Consider the following 21783-nt stretch of genomic DNA (forward strand, 5'->3'; position numbering starts at 1 on the left):
AGCAACAAATAGTGACAATAACTAATTTTTATTTAGTACAAATGTTTAAAGGATGTAAAAGTGAGTGTTGCCAGTATAATTCTAAGACAAGAAGAAAGGACTTGAAAGTGACACTCAAGGTTAGGCAGTTGTGGTACACACCTTTGATTCAAATGTTCAGGAAGCAGAGAAAGGTAGATCTCTATTAGTTTGAGGCCAGCCTAGTCTACAGAGTGAGTTCCAGGATAAGCTATACTAAACAGAGTAAACCCTGTTTCAATAAACACCCCACAAAAGCAAAACCAAAACAAAGAAAAGGAAAAGAAAAAAGTGTGGAATATTCCTTTATACTGTGTAAATATATGTCTCTGTGACTGGTTTAATGAAGATTAGATGGGAAAGCTTCTCTAAGAACACTGGGAAGAAGAAGAGTAGAGTCAGAGAAGTTACCTGCCAGACACATAGAGGAAGCAGTAGGTGTAAGCTAAAAAAAGGAGGTAAATTCATGTTGTAGAATATAGATTAATATTAATGAATTAATTTAAAATGTAAGAGATAGAAATAATCCTGAGCTATTGGCCAAACATTTGTAAACAATACTGTCTTTTTTGAGCTCTATACAAGTCTGTTATCAATATTCTAGCTGGGCAGTGGTGGCACATGCCTATAATCCCAGAACTCAGGAGGCAGAGACAGGCAGATCTCTGTGAGTTTGAGGCCAACATTGTCTACAAGAGCTGGTTCGAGGACAGGATCCAAAACTACAGAGAAATCCTTTCTCAAAAAGCCAAAATATAAAACAAAACACAAAAGGCTCTGGACAAGCCACTTATCAATATTATTAATCAAAATAGTATTAAAATTTTGTATCAGAACAACTATGAATTAGAAATAAAAGGAATCAAACATACATATAAGTAACATGAACTTCTGAACCTAAGACTCCATAAAATACTTTTAAAGCAAAAGAATAATTCAACAAAGTTGCAAGCTACAAAAATTAGCAGAGAAAACTCCATTATATTTCTATATTCCCATGGAAAATAGTAAAAAGAAACCATAGTTATAAGAGCTGTGAAGAGAATACATAGTAAAAACCTAAATGAAGAATAATAATTTTTTCTGAAAAAAATTATTAAGCACTAGTGAAATAAAAAGCAAAGAAGATGAAAAGTTGTATCCTATTCATATATTAAAAATAATATTCTGAAACTTTTTATACCATCTATATATTCAGCAATATCCATATCAAAAGACCAAACCTATTCTTTAAGAAACAAATTTCTAAGGTTCACAAAATCAGATGACCCCATTGACAATAAATTGAGGAAGGGAGAATTGTTAAAAGAATCATAGTTTTTGCCTCTTAATTAGTATCTATTTCTATTGTTAGGGATGACAAATATATTTTTAGTTGTATAGCTAATAATGAGATCAGCAGACTCCAAACTGATAGTCATACAGGCGCCCTTCTTAATATCAATAGGTCACAAGGGAAAGCATAGGTATTATCATTAAAGGAAGACTTATGGGGAGGTTAGAAGATGAAAGAACAAGATAGAGAAGAAGGATATGAAAGTTTTTAGTATGCACGGAACACACTGGCAGAATTATTTGAAATTAAATATAAATAATTAAATACATGAATAATGCCACAAGCAATTCTTAATAACTAAAGAAATCCTGCACAAAAGGAGCAACACATAAGTTTTATAATTTTGCTTCAAATTTTGTTACACTGTAATAGAAAGGAAAAAATCATGATACTGATAAAAAGAAGTATATAGATAATATGGAGAAATATATACAGATATATACAGGTAGCTCATTGACAACAAAATCACAAAGAACAGAAAATCATGAACAATATGCTTAATAAATAGTGCTAGGGAAACTGTACATTCATATGCCAAAGAAAGAAATTGGACACCTACCTCTTCCTATTTATGAAAATCTATTGCACATCTCAGCCCCAGCAGCAAACTAGCAGGTAGGAGTCCTGATAGCAGGCTGCTCGACCATGTCCACACACACTGGCAATGTAACCTACAATACTCACTCCACTGCCCAAACCACATGAACCTTTCATACTTTCCTTGGTAAAACATCCCCTGCAAGATCAGCAAATCCTAGAGACAGAAGCAATACTTGCACCAATTTGAAGAAGAGGTGAGTGACTTGTCTCCCAGCTAAACTGCCCCAAGCTCTAGGCACTAAGCACTGGGGAAGACGCCATGCCCTTACCATCCTATCTCAGCCCCAGCAGCCAGCTAGCAGATAAAAGTTCTGATGGCAGGCTACTCCTCCACCTTCCCCACTCATTGTATACTGTAAACTATAAAAGCCACTCAGCCACCCAAACCCAGTGAATACTTCACTCTCCTCCTGGTCAAACATCCCCTGTAATATCTGGAGACCCATGAGATACAAGCATGGTTTGTAACATTTAGAAGAAGAGATGGGTATTTGAGAGTGGAAAAATATATTCAACAACTTCTAGAGCAATAGGACATCACCAAAACCTAGTGGTTCTACAGCAGCAAGACATGAACATTTCAACAAAAATGAAAGAGAAGAAACAACCTTAAAAACAGCTTCATGACAATTATGGAGTCCCTTAAAGAAGAAATGAGAAATTCCCTTTAAAAAATCAAGAAAAGGACAAACAAAAATGGAAGAAATAAATAAATCCCTTAAAGAAAGCAAACAAAATAACAAAGCAGGTGAAGAAAACAGTTCAGGACTTGATAATTGAAAAAGAGGCAATAAAGAAGGGAATTCTGGAAATAAGAAATCTGGGTAAACCAACAGAAAATAAAGATACAAGCATAACCAACAAAATATAAAAGATGAAAAAGAGACTTTCCAGAATTAAAGATACAATTGAGGAAATAGAATCATTAGTCAAAGAAAATGTTAAATCCAAAAAAATCTTCACACAAAATATCCAGAAAATCTAAGACACTGTGAAAAGACTTAAGCATAATAGGAATAAATGGAGAATTGAGCTTAAAGAAAAGAAAATGTATTTAACAAAATCATAGAAGAAAACTTTCACAACCTAAAGAAGGACATGCCTACGGTGATGCACAAAGCTTATAGAACACCAAATAGATTGGACTTCAATAAGTCCTTTTGCAACATAATAATTTGGCTGAAGGAACAGAAGAGCTTAAAAGGGGAAAGGCCAAGAAACATATAAAGGCAGACTTTTCAGAATTAAACCAGACTTCTCAATGGAGATTATAAAAGCCAGAAGGTCCTGGACAGATATTTCACATAAACAAAGATGTTATGGATCCCAGCCTAGACTATTATACCCTGCAAAACTTTCACTCACTATAGATGGAGGAAACAAGATATTCCATGAAAAAAACAGATTTAAACAATACCAGTTCACAAATATAGCACTACAGAAAGTACTAGAAAGAAAATGCCAACCCAAGGAAGTTAGCTGCACCCACAAAAACATGGACAATGGATATAGTTAGAACATTTCACCAAAATACAAAAAAAATATATACATTCTTCTCAACACCTCCTGGGACCTTCTCTAAAACTGACCAGATACACGTTCACAAACCAAATCCCAACAAATACAAAAAAATTGGGGTAAGCCCCTATATGTTATGGATCACTGTGGGTTAAAGATAGAATTCAACAACAACACAAACTACAGCACACTCATAGAAACTGAAAAATTCTAATCTGAATTACCACTAAGTCAATGAAGAATTAGAGAATTAGAGAAAGAAATTAAAAACTTCTAAGATTTCAATGAAAATGAATGCACAACATACCCAAACTTATGGAACACTATGAAAATGGTGTTCAGAGGGAAAATTCATAACACTAAGTGTCCACAGAAAATATTTGGAGGACTCTCACATTAGCAACCTAACAGCATTCCTGAAATCTCTAGAACAAAAAGATATAGACTCACCTAGAAGGTGAAGATGGGAAGAAATAATCAAACTCAAGACTAAAATCAATAAAATAGAAAGAAAGGAATCTTGTATTGTTTCAATGAAACAGTTTGTTCTTTGAGAAAATCAACAAGACTGTCAAACACTCATCGAAACTAATCAAAAGGTAGAGGGAGAATATCAAAATTAAGAATATCTGAAATGAAAGTGGGAACATAATCACAGACACTATGGAAATCAAGAGAATTACCAAAACCTGAAAAATATAAAAGAAATGGACAAATTTTTGGATAGTCACCACATTCCAAAATTAAATAAAGACCAGATAAACAATTTACATAAACCGATTATCCCTAAGGAAATTGAATCAGTTATTAAAATTCTCCTAGTCAATAAAAGCCAAGAGCCAGACGGTTTCACTGTAGAATTCTACCAGTATTTCAAAGAAGACGTAATACCAATACTCTTCAAATTGTTCCACACAATAGTAAAATGTTGTATATTTGTGTTTTAATAAATAAGGCTTGGCTGATTATCAGAGTGTAACATGAAGGGGGGTACCGGGGACAGAAAACCCCAACAAACCGGCCTTCATGTTACAAATGGTGCCCACGTGGATAACTACATCCACAGAAAGCCTGAGAAAGCTTGGGAAAGACTAGAGTAACACATTTCAGTTTTCAGCCATAGCAGGAAAAAAGCTGCACTGTTTTAAAATGCCAGCTTTCTGGCCCATCCTGCCAGGGAAAACTCTTACTCTTTCAATCAGGTGGTCACAGACACAATATTGCAGCTTGCTTCCTGGCAAGGACGTTGAAACATCATAGGAGCTTTTGAATGTTGTTTATGGACCTATGAGGGGCTGGTTTGTTTGGGTTTTCTGTCCTGCTTGGTTCTCACAGCTGTTTAGCCCCAAAGAAAAATCACACAGAGATCTCTGTAAGTTACAAAGCTGATTGGTCCATTAGGTCAGGCTACTTATTAGCTCTTGTAGCTTATATTAACCCATTATGTTATGGGTTAATATAGATCATTATCTGATCTATGTTAGCCATGTAGCTCAGTACCTTTTTCAGTGGGGCAGATCACATCCTGCTGCTTCGGTTATCTGGGCAAGAGAGGGAGGAATCAACTTCCTCGTTCCCAGAACTCTCCTGTTCTCATTGCATCATTTCTACTTCCTGTCTGGTTTTCCTGCCTATACTTCCTGCCTGACCAATCAGCGTTTATTTAAAACATGATTGACAGAATACAAACAATTCTCCTGCACTATCAGAGTGCAAAGCTAGCTACACTAGTCAGCCATACAGGCCAAGCAGTGGTGGCAAACACTTTTAATCCTAACAGCCACACTAGTCAGCCATACAGACCAGACACTTGTGACACATCTTTAGTCCTAGCAACCACACTAGGAACCATAGAGACTGGGCAGTAGTGGTGAACATGTTTAAGCCCAGTACTAGAGAGGAATATAAGGTAGGAAGAGGCAGGAACTCAGGGTCTCAGTCTCATTCTGATGATTCGTGGAAGCAGGATCACCCATTTTGGTCTGATATAGAGGTAAGAACTGGGAACTTTTCTTTTCTGATCTTCAGCTTGAACCCTAAATCTGTCTCTGGATTTTAATAATTTATGCTATACAACAGCAAAAGAAGGCACATTACCACACTCTTTTTATGACGCTACAGTTACCCTGATACCTAAACCACATAAAGAAGCAACATAACAAGAGAATTATAAACAAATCTGCATCATGAACATTGATCCAAAAATACTCAATAAAATACAAACTGAATCCAAGAACATACACCCACATACAAAATCACCTCCCACAACTATGTAGGCTTTATCCTAGAGATGCAGGGTTGGTTCAACATATGGAAACTTGTCAAGGTAATTCACCATATAAGCAAACTGAAAGAAAATCTGCATAATCGTCTCATTATACGCTGAAAAATACCTTTGCTAAAATACAATACTCCTTTATGATAAAAGTCATGGTGAGATCATGGATACAAGGAACATATCTAAACATAATAAAAGCAATATACAGCAAACCAACAGCCAATTTCAAATTAAATGGAGAGAAAGTCAAAGTGATACCACTAAAATCAGAAACAAGAAAAGACTGTCCTATTCTCTCTATAGGTTTTCACTATAGTCTTGGAAGTTCTAACTAGAGCAATAAAAAAAATGGAAATCAAGGGAATACAAATTGGAAAGGAAGAAGTCAAATTTTTGCTATTTGTAGATGATATGATCGAAAACTTAAGTGGCCCCAAAAAGTCTACCAGGGAACTCAAACAACTGATAAACACCTTCAGATTTGCGGCAGGATACAAGATTAATTCAAAAACTCTGTAGTCCTCCTATATACAAATGATAAATGGAATGAGACGGAAATAAGAGAAAAAAATGCACTTTTCAATAGTCACAAATAATATGCAATTTCTTGGACTAACTCTAGCCAAAAAGTGAAAGACCTGTATGACAAGAAATTTAAGTCTTAAAGAAAGAAATTAAAGAACATATAATGATATAAGAGGTCCTTCTGTCTTTGTATTGCTTTAAATGGTTAATAAAGAAACTGCTCTGGGCCTGTTGACAGGGCAGAACTTAGGTAGGCAGGGGAGACAGAACTGAATGCTGGGAGAAAGAAGGCAGAGCTGAAGAGATGCCATGTACCCACCAGAGACAAATGCTGGGATTTTTACCCAGTAAGCCACTGCCATGTAGCAATACACAGATTAATAGAAATGGATTAAGTAATATAAAAATTAGCCAATAAGAAGATAAAGATAATATGCCAAGCAGTGTTTTAAACAATATAGATTCTGTGTGTTTATTTCGGGGCTAAGCCAGCCAGGCAGCCAGGACAAACAAGCAGCTCCTTCCTGTAACAATAACAGAAAATGGAAAGATCTCCCATGCTCATGGATAGGTAAGATTAACAAGTAAAAATGCAATATTACGGAAAGCAATTGAGATTCAATGCCTTTTTTATTAAAATCTCAACAGAATTCTTCATGCACCTCTAAAGAACAATGCTCAATTTCATATAGAAAAACAAAAGCCCAGAATTGCAAAAAAACATTCCTGTACAATTCAGGAACTTCTAGAGGAATCACCATCCCTGACTTCACACACTACTATAGAGTTATAGTAATAAAATCAGCTTGGTATTTACATAAAAACAGACATATAGATTGGTGTGAAATAAAATTGAATACCCTGACATAAAACCACACACCTATGTACACCTGATTTTTGACAAAGAAGCCAAAATTATACAATAGAAAAAGAAACCGTCTTCAACAAATGATGCTGACATAACTAGATGTCAACAATGTAGAATATGAATAGATACATATCCATTGCCATACAGAAAACTTAAGTCCAAGTGGATTAAAGTATAAATCCTGTTATACTGATATTGATAGAAGAGAAAGTGGGAACTAGCTTTGAATGCATTGGCACAGGAGGCTAATTTGTGAATATTCTAGTAGCACAGATACTGAGATTGACAATTAATAATAAGGAACATAAAAGATAAGGTTGTGGGGAAGGATGGAAAAGGAAAATACTAAAAAAGAAAATTGGAAAGGGGTGGCATTCCTGAGTCAGGCAGAAAGCGGGGCCAAGGGAAACTCCCAGGAATCTACAAAGTTGACCCTAGCTAAGACTCTTTGCAATAGCACGAACTGATCATCTCTTGTGACCAGGCAAATATTTCAGTGGAGGAACTGGGACAATAATCCAGTCACTTGACTTCTGATAGAGTTTCTCTTGCATATGGGATATGCTATGATAAGGTTGGCACAGAGAGCTTGTAGCAGTGGCCAAATAATGGTCCAGCCTGAGGTCCAGTCCAAAAGAGTGAGCCTACCCCTGATACTACTTGGAGTTCTAGGATCCAGAGGCAGGATGTCCCACAGACCTAAGATTGAGCAAATCACTACTGGATAAAAAAGGTCAATGCGATGATGTCTAACAATATTCCACTATACTCATAGATCAGTACCTACCCTAATTTTCATCAGAGAGCCTTCATGCGGTTCCTGATGGTGACGGACACAGAAACCCTGCTGAAGAGAAGGATCATAGGAGTCAGAAGGGTCAAGAGCATCACAAAATAATTCCACAGAATCAACTAACATGGGGTCATAGGAATTCACATAGTCTGAACTGAAAACTAGGGAGTAGCACAATTAATAAAAACTCAGAGACAGATATTGAGGTTCAAGTTGAACATCAAAAAAAGGCAAAGTAATCAAGCCACTAGGGAGTACTTACCTCTCCCAAGACTCAGATAAACAAAGGGTCAATCCTGTCCTCAGTGTGACTGTAGACTGCAATGCTGTTCACCAAACCTCATAATGCAGACTGAGACTACAATGAGCTCCTACCTTATATTCCTTTCTACTTCAGGGATGAAAAAGCCGTGTCATCCCAAGTGAAGGAATTGTTATTCCTTATGCTCTGGTTCCTTTAAGGACTAACCATGCCCACTCCCAGCCACTTCTGACCTCCTCGTCGCCATCTTAACTCTTTCTCTTCTGTTTCCTGTCTCCTGGCATGTGTACACGTGTTTTCCTCTCTCTGTCCTCTTTTCTATTCCTGCCTTTTTTTTTCTCCTTCTTCTTTAAGTAATAAATGTTTACCCTTATGTTTAGCCTTACGTAAGTCTTTTATCTGCCACTCCTGTCTGCCTGCTCTCTGGGCCACATGGCAGGACCAGCTCTGACCAGCTCTGCCACTCACTGCGGGAAACCTACACCCCTTTGGTGGCAGCCTCTGCCTGGCTTGTAGGCCGCTGGGGAACCCCAACATCATATCATTAAAGAACAATATTGGTGCCTTGACTCGAATATCCTGAACCAGGTTCTTTTTCCACTCCCACCACTGGCTTCCCGGACGGCTTCAATCGGTGAGTCGCTCCTCGTTCTGTTACTGATGGTTGTTTTCATTCTGCTATGGTTGCTTTCCTTTACCAGAATCATGCTTTGACGACCCCGGGGGTTGTCCGCCTGCGTTAGCACTGCATACTTCCCATGCTATGCATTCGTCTAGGGACCAGGTCCTCAGATTCTTTCATTCGACTGGAAACCAGGTCCTCAGTTTCTTTATCTTTTTTCATTTTCACTTCTTTTCTTTCCCTTTTCTCTCCTCTCATCGTAACCGCTGCTACGGAGCGGCCCCAGCCTCTGGTTTCTGAGCAACCTGCCCACATCCAGCTAGGCCCATAACATCCCACCCGTGGATTGAGGACGCTCATTCACGTGGTCCTGGGCATTCGTTGTGTGGATTTTCATGATTCAAAGTCTGGATAGCAACCGCCATGGCAAGCAGCCCCTGGTTTCTTCATTCCAGCCATGACTTGGTACAGTTTTTTCGGTTCCAGGCTTTTGCTCCCCTCTGTGGTTTATGGTTTGGCATGGCGGCTCAGCAACAGGGCAGATCACGCCTTTAGGTCACTCTTTATTAAGCTTAAAATCCTTACAGCTCAAAAATTGTAACTTTTCCCCCTGCAACATGTGGCCGCTGCCATGTTCATTGGGGTCTGGTGACTTTATCGCTAGATTCACTGAGAGCCAGGTCACGTAACCAAGCTCTCCCACTGTTATGAACGTCCTGCCTTCCCTTCCCCCTCCTCGGTGTTCACTGAAATCCTCTCGTTAACTCTGATTACAGGTGTTTTGCATAGTGACGTACTTCTGATAGGGCCCATCAGAAACATGCACTTTGCCTAATTCCTGTTCAATCTTTCTATGTATAATGATTGTTCATTTCATCTCATTTCAGACTACAAAATCATAAGTCTCATATTTTAAACTGGTATGTACTTTTACCTCTCTTATATTTAATATTAAACTGTTCTAATACAGTCAACCTCAAACCCAACCTTCCAGACAGATTCTATACTGCAACTATACCTTATAAAAAGCCTCAACTGCTCAGAGATGTGGGGGAATGTGATATTTAAGTATTTTATTATTTAAAAAACTTTTCATAACAAAAAGAGACAGGTTGGCTCCTAGCAAGCACTCTGTTTCCTCCAAGAAGACAGAAGACAAACGGTCACAGAACAGCATCCATCTGCAGTTTGCTTCGACTGCCAAATGCTGAACATTGAGCAAAAACTGCCTTTCACCTAAACTGGAGACCTCGAAATGTGGACAGAATCACTGGAATCGACAGCCTAGCTGCCCGGGTCAAGGTAGCACTGTCTTCCTACAGATTTCTTAGCCCACAGTGTCTTCTAAAGCCTGACAGGATCTGCGCTAAACAATAAAGGTCAAATGCAACCTTCAGTGACCAGGGAGGACCCAAAAGAGTAGCTCTAGATGCCAACCAAGTAAGTTCTCTGTCATTCTTTAATCAGTAACTCAAATAAAATCTTATCCTTCTCAAATATCTCTGACAGTCTGATAGTTAAGAGGTTTGCCAGGTTGCTTCACTAAATAAAAAATACTTTTCATTATACAAAAATATGTCAGCCATTATACAATGTATATACCTAAAACTTCTATTTTTCTTATGAGTTCCAGTGAGCCAAATTAAAGAACCCACCATAAACAGGTCAGATACAAACCCCTCAATTCCCTGGTCCTAAAAATTTTTTTCTTAATTTAATTTTGTCCTCTGTTCTGCTAATACCCTAACCAGATACAAGGGACATGAGACATTTCCATGCCACAGACACCTGTTGGGAACAGAGACCAACTGTGCCAGGATGTAAACAGCATCCAGTCTTCTCTCGGATCTCCCTCCCCCACCAAAGATGATGCCCACAAATCAGCCGGAAGCAGTCTTGGAAATTCGCCGCCCCAATTCCTTCAAACTGTAATGTCTATCCTTCTACTTTTTATTATAAAAAGGATCCAGGAATGTTATTCCTTATGCTCCGGTTCCTTTAAGGACTAACCATGCCCACTCCCAGCCACTTCTGACCTCCTGGTCACCATCTTAACTTTTTCTCTTCTGTTTCCCATCTCCTGGCATGTGCACACGTGTTTTCCTCTCTCTGTCCTCTTTTCTATTCCTGCCTTTCTTTTTCTCCTTCTTCTTTAAGTAATAAATGTTTACCCTTATGTTTAGCCTTACGTAAGTCTTTTATCTGCCGCACCCATCTGCCTGCTCTCTGGGCCACATGGCAGGACCAGCTCTGACCAGCTCTGCCACTCACTGCGGGAAACCTACACCCCTTTGATGGCAGCCTCTGCCTGGCTTGTAGGCCGCTGGGGAACCCCAACATCATATCATTAAAGAACAATAGGAATCAAAGCTGTGCGCTCTGTTTCCTTTTACACTGAATCACTCTCGTGTAGCCTAGGGTGGACTTGAGTCCTGGAATTAAAGGTGTGGGCCACCATTCCCAGAACTCTAGTGACTTAGATCTACATTCTGATCTTCAAATAAATTTTACTTATTAAAACATGAATAAAATATCAGTATATCAGGAAGCCTACAAGGATTTAATAAAGACCCTCAACATATTTGTGACATTTATGTGACTTGGCCTTCTAGGGGGAATCTTAATTATGGGAGCTGTCAGAGACCAGCTCCAACAAGCATACCACTTATCAGGGTAGGGATACGGATATTAGAAAAATATGTAACAAATGAAGACATGAGTGAAAACAATGAAACAGTGATGGAGGAGGGTTATCTGTCTATTGTGTTATTTTCATTGGTCAATAAAGAGACTGCCTTGGCCCCTTGATAGGACAGAAAATTAGGTAGGTGGAGTAAACAGAACAGAATGCTGGGAAGAGGGCTATGAGGCAGACGCCATGGAGCCAGCCACCAGGTCAGACATGCTGAATCTTTCCCGGTAAGCCACACCTTGTGGTGCTACACAGATCATTAGAAATGGGTTAATCAAGTTGTGAGAGTCAGCCAGTAACTAACTCTCTAGAGATAATGGGCCAGGCAGTATTTAAATGAATACAACTTATGTGTTATTATTTCTGGGGCTAAGCTAGCCATGCGGGAGTTGGGCAGGATGAAAAGCAGGCCTGCCCGCAACTTCATACTACAAAACAGAAACATAGAATAGTACCAGAAGGGAGTTTCAATGATTAATGAAACCCACCTGCATTTAATTTTCCAAACACTTTTATACCCCAATGCAACAAGGGAAGAAGGCAAAAGACTGCTTTAACATGATACCAAAGGACAACTAGAACAGTAGCTTGCTTCAATACTTTGAGACATCAAGCCATTAAATCATGAGAAAAAGCATTCTGTTGTTTAGAAAGTGAACCCACCCTAGACCAAGTATCTTGAAGCAGCCACTCCCTAGGTCAAAACTCTTAATTCAAAAGAAGGAGCAGAAGTAGGCTTGAATTCTCTGACCTTCGTTCAGAGTAGAGAGGATGTACCTGGATGGGTCGTTTTAGTGTCCAAAACACCAAGTAATCAATAACACTATAGGTCAGGGTGTGTAGCCACACTTGTCAACAACTATGAACAAGCTGAAATTGTGAACTTCAGACAAGGTGAAAAAGACTAGCATTTTTGGGTCTTCACATATTTTTCCATTTTTATTAATTTTAATAAAGTCTGTGCTTCTGCAATAGGACAGATGATTGCATCTGTCTTAGGTGAATATTTTTCCACTTTCCAGACATAGACATAACCATCTCTGGTACATGCATTTCAATCATGCCAGGGACGTCCATGGGAGTGGGCCAAGGTCAGGAATATCTACAGAAACAGGTCTGAACCAGTGATCTCCACTGTAGTAGGCCTGAGGGATAGAACTCCACAGGAGCAGGTACAAGAGGAAAACTGACAAGGGAGCAGGCATGAGTCAGAGACCAGGTACAAGTGAGCCACTGATAAGAGAGCAGGCCCAAACCAGAGACCTCTGTGGGACTGAGTGTGAATCAGGGACCTCTGAGGTAGCAGGCCTGAGCCAGCCAGCGACCTCCACTGGAAGCGGCCTAAGCCAGAGACCTCTGCCAGAGCAAATCCAAGGCAGTAACCACAGAAGAAATTGTCCCAAGCAAGCAACCTCCATGGGAGCAGGCATGAATGACCCATGTATTGCAGAGCGACTCACAAGAGTGCTGAGCAACCTCCAGGAACATAGAGTGACCAACAGGGTGACTAGAACCATGGCCCTGACTGCGCTATGAGTAGCAAACCACTGAGCCTTGAATCCTCTGGCACCTGAAGACTGATCATCAAAGACACAGCCCCAACTATGCCAATAGGTGAAAAAGATGGGTCGACAAGCTAAGAATGCACGCAATACCACAAACAACAGCATGACACCAATAAAAACTAGTGACACTACAGCAAGACTTGAACACCCAAATATAGATGAAGCAGAAGCAAATCGCCTAAAAATAATTTTAGTAGAATGTTTGAGGCCCTGAAAGAGGAAATGAAAAATTTCCTCAAAGAAATGAAAGAAAAGACAAATAAAAAAATGGAAGAAGTCAACAAATCCCTTAAAGAAAAGCAAGAAAAGGCAACTAAACATACGAAACTATTCAAGATTTGAAAACTGAAATAGAGACAATTAAAAAAACACAAACCAAGGGTATTAAAGAAATGAAATTTATGAGAAAACTATCTGGAACCACAAATGCCAGCATAAACAGCAGAATACAAGAGATGGAAGAGATAATTTCAAGTGCTAAAGATACAGTAGAGGAAATAGACTAATCAGTCAAAGAAAATATCAAATCTAACAAAAGCATAACACAAATTTCCAGAAAATATAGGACATCATAAAAAGACCAAACCTAAGAATAATAGTTATAGAAGACGGGGAAGAAGTCCAACTCAAAAGCACAGAAAATATATTTAACAAAATTATAGAAGAAAATTTTCTATGAAAATACAAAAAGCTTACAGAACATGAATAGATTGAATAAAAGAGTCCCCTTGCCACATAATAAAACATTAAACATACAGAATAAAGAAAAAAACATACAAAGGTAGACATATCAGAATTACACCTGACATCTCAATGGAAACAATGAAAACCAGAAGGTCCTGGTTAAGCGTTATTTAGACATAAGGAGACCATGGATGCCAGCCCAGACTACTACACACAGAAAAATTTTCAATCACCATAGATAGAAAAACCAAGATATTCCATGACAGAATCAAATTCAACCAATACCTAGCCACAAACCCAGCCCTACACAAAGTACTAGAAGGAAAACTCCAACCTAAGGAAGTGGGTTACATCAACAAAAACACAGACAATAGAGGATCTCAATGCAGCAAATCCCAAAGAAGGAAAAAACAAATCCAATAACATCGCCACCAACAACTAAAATAACAGGAACTGGCATCACTGGTCATTAATATCCCTTAATATAATTGGACTCAGATCACCTATAAATAGACACAGGCTAACAGATTGGATATAAAAGCAGAATCCATCCTTTTGCTGCATACAAGAAAAACACTGCAACCTCAAAGACAGGCATCGCCTCAAAATGAAAGGTTGGGAAAAAAATTTCCAATTAAGGTACTTAAGAAGCAAGCTGGTGGGTTGGAGAAAAGGCTCAGTGGTTAAGAACGTTGTCTGCTCTTCCAAAGATCCTGAGTTCAATTCTCAGCAACCACATGATGGGTCACAACCATCTTTAATGAGTCTGGTGCCCTCTTCTGGCCTACAGGCATACATGTAAACAGAATATACAGAATATTGTATACATAATAAATAAATAAATAAATAAATAAATATTAAAAAAAGAAGCAAGACGGTGTAGCTATCCTTATATCTAGCAAAATAGGTTTCAAACTAAAATCAATCAAAAGAGACAGATAAGGACAATGCATATTTGTCACAGGAAAAATCCATCAAGAGGAAATCTCAACACTGATTATCTATGCCCCGAATACAAGGTACCCTCATATGTAAAAGAAACATTTCTAAAGCTTAAATCAAACATTAAAACCTACACACTAATAGTGGGAGACTTCAACACTCCACTCTCACTCCTGGACAGGCCTATCAGACAGAAAATTAACAGAGAAATAAGGGAACTAACAGAAGTTATGACTCAAATGGACTTAACAGACATCTATACAAAATTCAATCCAAACAAAAGAACATACCTTTTTCTCAGCACCATGTGGAACATCCTAAAAAATTGACCACATACAGGTAACAAAGAAAACTTCAACAGATGCAAAGAAAATTGGAAAAACCTCATGTATCTTATCAGATCACTATGACTTAAAATTAGAATTCAACAGCAACACTAATTCCAGAAATTCTACAAACACATTGAAATTAAGCAATGCTCACCTTAAGCATCAATGGATCAAGAGAGAAAAATAGGAAAAATTTAAAGACTTCTTATAATTCGATGAAAATGACCACACAACATACCCAAATTTATGAGACACATTGAAAGCAGTGTTAAGAGGAAAGTTCATAGCACTAAATGCCTACATAAAGAAGCTGGAAAGATCCCACATTAGTGAGTTATCAGAACATTTGAACACTCTAGAAGAAAAAGAAGAAAACTCATCCAGGAGAACTAGATAGCAGGAAATAATCAAATTGATAGCTAAAATCAACAAAATAGAAACAAAGAAAACAATATAAAGAGTCAAAGAGACAAAGAGTTGGTTCTTCAAAAAAATCAACAAAATAGACAAACCTTTATCCAAACTAACCAAAGGCTGAGAGAGAATATCCAAATTAACAAAATCAAAAATGAAAAGGGATACATAACAACAGACATGGAGGAAATACAGAGAATCATTAGGTCATATTTTGAAAACCTGTACAACACAAAATTGGAAAAATTAAAGAAAATTAATAATTTTCTGGATAAATATAACTTTCCAAAATTAAATCAAAACAAGGTAAGCAAATTAAATAAACCTATAACTTCTAAAGAAATAGAAACAGTAATCAAAAGTCTCCCAAACAAAAAAATCCCTGGACCAGATGGTTTCAGCTCAGAATTCAATAAGATTTTCAAAGAAGAACTAATACCAATACTGTTCAAATTGTTTCACATAATAGAAACAGAAGAAACATTGCCAAACTCTTTTTATAGGCTACAATTACCCTGATACTGAAATCACATAAAGACATTACTAAGAAAGAGAATTACAAACCGATCTCACTCATAAAATACTCAATAAAATACTGACAAATGAAATCCAAGAACACATCAGAAAAGTGATCCACCATGTTCAAGTCAGCTTCATCTCAGAGATGCAGGCATGGTTCGACATATGAAAATCTGTCAATGTAGCCACTACATAAAAAAATGAAAAAAAACCCACATGATCATCTCATTAGATTGTGCTGAAATAGCCAGTGACAAAATACAACATCCCTTCATGATAAATGTCTTAGAGAGAGCAGGGATACAAAAACGTACTTAAACACAATAAAGTCAATTTGCAGCAAGCCAACAGCAAACATTAAACTAAATGGAGATAAACTCACAGTGATCCCACTAAAATCAGAAAAGATAAGGTTGTCCACTCTCTCCATATCTAATGAATATAGTTCTGGAGGTTCTAGCTAGAGCAAGAAGACAACAAAAGGAGATCAAGGGGATATAAAGAAGAAAAGAAGAAGTCAAACTTTCACTATTTGCTGATGATATGATAGTTTAAATAAGAGACTCCCAAAATTTTACCAAGGAACTTACACAGCTCATAAACACTTTCAGTAATGTAATAGGATATAAGATTAACTTAAAAACATCTGTAGCCCTCATTAACACAGATGATAAATGAGATGAGAAACAAATAAAAGTAACACCACCCTTTACAATAGTCACAAATAACATAAAATATCTTGAAGTAACTCTAACCAAACAAGTGGAAGACTTGTATGACAAGAACTTTAAATGTTTGAAGAAAGAAATTAAAGAAGACACCAGAAAATAAATAGATGTTCCATGCTGTTAGGTAGGTAGAATTAACATAGTAAAAATGGCAATCTTGCAAAAAATCCTGCAAAAAGCAATCTACAGATCCACTGCAATGCCCATCAAAATTACAGAAAAATTATTCCCAGACCTTGAAAGACTAGTCCTCAGCTTCTTGTGGAAGGTCAAAAAACCAGGATAACCAAAATAATTCTGAAAAGTAAAGGAACATCTAAAGGCATCAAAATCTCTGACTTCAAACTCTATTACAGAGCTACAGTACTGAAAACAGCCTGGTATTGGCATAAAAACAGAAAGGAGGATGAATAGAACTGAATTGAAGACCCAGATATTAATCCACACACCTACAAGCACATCATTTTTGACAAAGAAGCAAAATATATAAAATGGTTAAAGGAAGTCATCTTCAACAATTGATATTGGCATGACTGAATATCAGCATTTAGAAGAATGAAAGCAGATTCATATATATCACCATGCATAAAACTCAAGTCCAAATGAAGAAAAGACCTCAATATAAAGCCAATCACACTGAACTTCATAGAAGAGATAGTGGGAAGTACACTTGAATGTATTGGCACAGGATACCACTTATAAATATAACCCCAGTAGCATAGACATTCAGAGAAACAGTTAATAAATGGGACATCCTGAAACTGAGAAGCTTCTGTAAAGCACAGGACATGGTCATCAAGAGAAAACAGCAGTCTACATAATGGGAAAAGATCTTCACCAACCCCACATGGGACAGAAGGCTGATTTCCAAAATATGCAAAGAACTCAAGAAATTGGTCATCAAAAGAACAAATAATCCAATAATAATAGGGTACAGACCTAAACAGAGAACACTCAACAGAAGAACCTAAAATGGCTGAAAGACACTTAAGGAAGTGCTCAACATTCTTAGCCACCAGAGAAAAAGAAATCAAAACAACTCTGAGATTCCATCTTACACTGTAAGTATGGCCAAGAACAAAAAACTGATGACCACTTATGCTGGAGAAAATGTGGAGTAAAAGGAATACTTCTCCATTGCTGGTGGGAGTGCAAACTGGTACAGTCAATTTGGACTTTAGTATGGTGAGTTCTAAGGAAAATAGAAAACAACCTACCTCAAGAACCAGCAATACCACTTTTGGGCATATACCCAAAGGATGCTCAATTATGCAACAAGGACATGTGTTCAACTATGTTCATATCAACATTGTTTGTCATAGCCAGAACCTGTTAAAAAAAACTGCCCCTTGACCACAGAATGGATGAGGAGAAAATGTGATACAGGTACACAATGGAGTACTACACAGCAGAAAAAAATAATGACATCTTAAAATTTGGGGGCAAATGGATGGATCTAGAAACATCACATTGACTGTGGTAACCCAGACCCAGAAAGACAAATAATATCATACGTATTTACTCATAAGTGGCTTTAACATGTAAAGCAAAATAAAATAAAATTAAAACTGTCTACAATTCACAATCCCAGAGAACCTAGACAACAAAGAAGTTCCTATGGGAGACATACAAGGATCTTATGTACATGAGAAGCAAAAACGACAAGAGTAAATTTGGTTCATGGGGCCCATGGAAGAAGGTAGGAGGGGAGGGGAGAGGAATGTTGTGGAGCAGAGAAAAAAAACATAGCTCAATAAAAATGATTTTTTACAAAAGGAAAAATGAAATGCAGTATATCATAAGGGTATCAATTTCAGGTCTCATTTCAGGTTGGCTGAGCCTCCATCTTCTTCCACCTATAGCAGGGAGTACTAGAATGAGTCTGATGATCCTGTACCAAAAGATGTGGCCAAAGAGATTGTTATGAATGTTTCATATTATATAGAAGACCAAATATCACTCAGGAAAATACTAGAGAAACTAGGAAGCCATCCACAATATCATAAGAGCTTGTTGCAAAACCATGCTGTCACGGAAGACTGTCATCAAAAGTAAAAAAGGAATAAAAAATAGCAATATGAATTAAGCTTCTATAAACTATCTTTTCTGCAGAAATAAAGACTGTAGTATATAAGTGAACATGTGAATAATACTTAATTCTAAGAGCCATGGGTGGTTGTCATCAAGATTTTATGTGCATTTAGATATTTTCTATGCAATTATCTGTGCTTCATATTTTCACACTTGTAAGCATTTCCATACTGTCAAAATAACATCAGAAGTAGTATTCTCCTACCTCCATTGTTATTCTTCATTTTTATATGGTAATATGTCTGGACTTTCCTCTTTAGTAATAAATATTACTTGATTACTAAAAAAAACAAAGACATGTTACAATTGTCTTTGTGCATCTTGGTTGCTCCACTCAGAATAATTGCTTCCAGTTTCATCCGTTTATATAAGGATATCATAATTTCGTCTTTCTTATTAGTTTAAAAACATTCTATTTTATAAATATACCACATTTTCCACATCCATTCACTTTGGCATATCTGTTGTTGTTACCATTGTTGAGGACCTGTTAAGGCAGTAATGTGGGTAAGATTTGAAGAACTTCCACACTACTTTCCATAGCGGCTTAACAAGTTTGTATTCTTACTAGCATTGAGTAAATTCTCCCTTTTGCTCATATTTACATCAACATTTGTAGTTATTTGTTTTTGTTTTTTAACTAATTACCTTTATTGGGTTAATATGAAATACTGAAAAGAAATTAATTTGAATTTTCCTGATGGATAAGCATGTTGACCATGTTTAAAGTTTTTTAGTAATTTATATTTCATCTCTTGATGACTTTGGAGAAAGCATATTGTTTTTGCTCTCCAGAAGGCATCTTATTTCTACATCCTCACATGGAAAAAGCTGAAGACAAATATAGGGCACTCCAGTCTTTTTGTAAATTCAATAATCTAATTCTTAGAATCTCTAATCTCATAAATTAGTTATGCTTCAGATATCCCACCTCTTAACAATGTCAAAAATCAACCAAGTGAAGAGGAAACTCACAGATTATGACAGAAATTTTGCTACCTATATATCTGATGGAGGATTAATACCCAAAAAGATAAATAAAAAAACAAAAGAATCAAGAAAAAATAAATAATGCAATTTGAAACTAGTCTATACACCTAGACAGAGAGTTCTCAAAAGAAGAAATAAATAGCTAAGGCACATGTTAAAATTGTTAAACATCTTTAGCTATTAGGGAAATACAAATGAAAACTATTTTTTTTCTTTTTTCTTTTGAGGCAGGATTATTCTGTGTAAAAGTCTTGTCTGTCCTGGAACTCACTTTGTGGACTAGGCTGCCCTAGAGCTCACTAAGGTCAGCCTGCTTTTGCCTCCTGTGTGCTAGAATTAAAGTGCGCACCACCAGTGCCTGACTGTGAACTAATTTTAGGTTTAATCTAATTATAGTTATAATGACTAGCATCAAGAAAACATTTGAGGGGCTAAATAGATTGCTCAGTGGTCAAGAACACTGATCTTGCAGAGAATTTTTATCCAGTTGAAATACCCACATGGCAGCTTACAATGGTCTATAATTCCAGTTTTATGGGAGCCAATATTTTCTCCTGTCATTTCTCAGCACCAGGTACAGAAATCCATGTATAATCAACAAAAATAAATTTTAAAAAATCAATTAAAAATAAAAAAGAAATACATGTATAAAACATTTACATGAACAAATGAAATAAAATAAATTGAGAATACCTGAAAACAAATGCTATTAGTAATGTAAGGAAATAAAAAACCTCATTTACTTTTGATGGGATTGTAAACTGATACATCCAATCTGGAAATTAATGGTGAGACTTCTCAAAACACTAACTGTAGGTCTCCCATATAACATAGCTGTACCACTGCTTGGCATGTGCCCAAAGGACTTGTCAACTATTTCAGATACTTAATCATGGTTTTTTTTTTCTGCTTTATTCACATTAACTTGAAAATGGAAGGAACCTAAATCCTCTTCAATTTTTGAATGAACAATGAAAATGTGGTGCATACAGACAAACTAATTTTAGTGAGCCGTAAAGCAAAAGGAAATCATAAAATTTGCAGGGAAATTAAGATAGCTAAAAATAATTATATTGAGTGAGGTAAGACAATGCCCAAAAGGCAAATGGCTCCTTTCTTCTTTTCTTTGAGCATCCTTTCTCTGATTCTGTAGATGTGAATATAAAAGCTGTGGTAGCCACAGAAACCAGAAGAGTTAAGAGAGGACAATAGAGGTTGGAAAACAGAGTTCTAGAAATCAGGATAGTGGAAAACAGATATCATCAATGACAAAATGAGAAAATGGAGGTATTTTGTCTTGGGAGGATCAGATGATAATATAGAGGGAAAAGGGTAAATGATAAGACTTACCAAAAACGATTGAAAAGTATAAAAAGAAATGTATGCTTATTTACTTAATATATGTATGAGTTTCTATACACTTGGAGTAACAATGCTCTTCAACAGTTCCATCAGTTGAAACCAATTATTCAAATATCTGAGTGCTGGGGGTGGGGACTGCTTGTTTGTTCTCAGCTGCTTAGCTTAGAACCTGAAATAATCGCACAGAGAATGTATTAATGAAATCACTGCTTGACCCATTTTCTCTAGCTTCTTATTTGCTAACTCTTACACCTTAATTTAACCCATTTCTATTAATCTGTATATAGCCTTGTGACAGTGGCTTACCAGCAAAGCTTCAGCATGCCTGACTCTGGTAGTTTCACGGTGCCTCTCTGACTCCACTCTTCCCTTTCCCAATATACAGCCTAGCATTCCTGTCCAGTTCTGCCCTTGTCACAGGCTCAAAGCAGTTCTTTACTCATTAACCTATAAAAGCAACACATAGACAGAAGGGCCTCCCGCAACATCTGAGCCAATGAGGGCCATTCTCATTCAAATTATCAAAATGGAGAAATTAAATTCATGAAATTTCAGCAATATGATAACTTAAACAAGACCTGCAAAACAACAACATATTATTTAAGTGACATTATTGATGGGGGCATCTCACAGGACTTTTCTTCTAG

At 37.0% G+C, this 21783-nt stretch overlaps 1 protein-coding gene across 1 annotated transcript in view; it reads right to left on the minus strand.

Moving 5' to 3' along the window:
- Nucleotides 1–324: 324 nt before the first annotated feature.
- Nucleotides 325–21783, minus strand: part of Dach2 (dachshund family transcription factor 2) — a 635206-nt gene continuing 613747 nt past the window's right edge. The window contains exons 13-14 of the mRNA XM_087902553.1: nt 7931–8097; nt 325–429 (exon numbers count right to left, since the gene is read on the minus strand). Of these exons, the coding sequence (XP_087758679.1) occupies nt 325–429; nt 7931–8097 (272 nt within the window). The remainder of the gene's footprint in view (nt 430–7930; nt 8098–21783) is intronic.

The sequence above is a fragment of the Myodes glareolus genome, chromosome X, assembly GCF_982192425.1.
Source record: "Myodes glareolus chromosome X, mMyoGla1.1, whole genome shotgun sequence".
NCBI lineage: Eukaryota > Metazoa > Chordata > Mammalia > Rodentia > Cricetidae > Myodes > Myodes glareolus.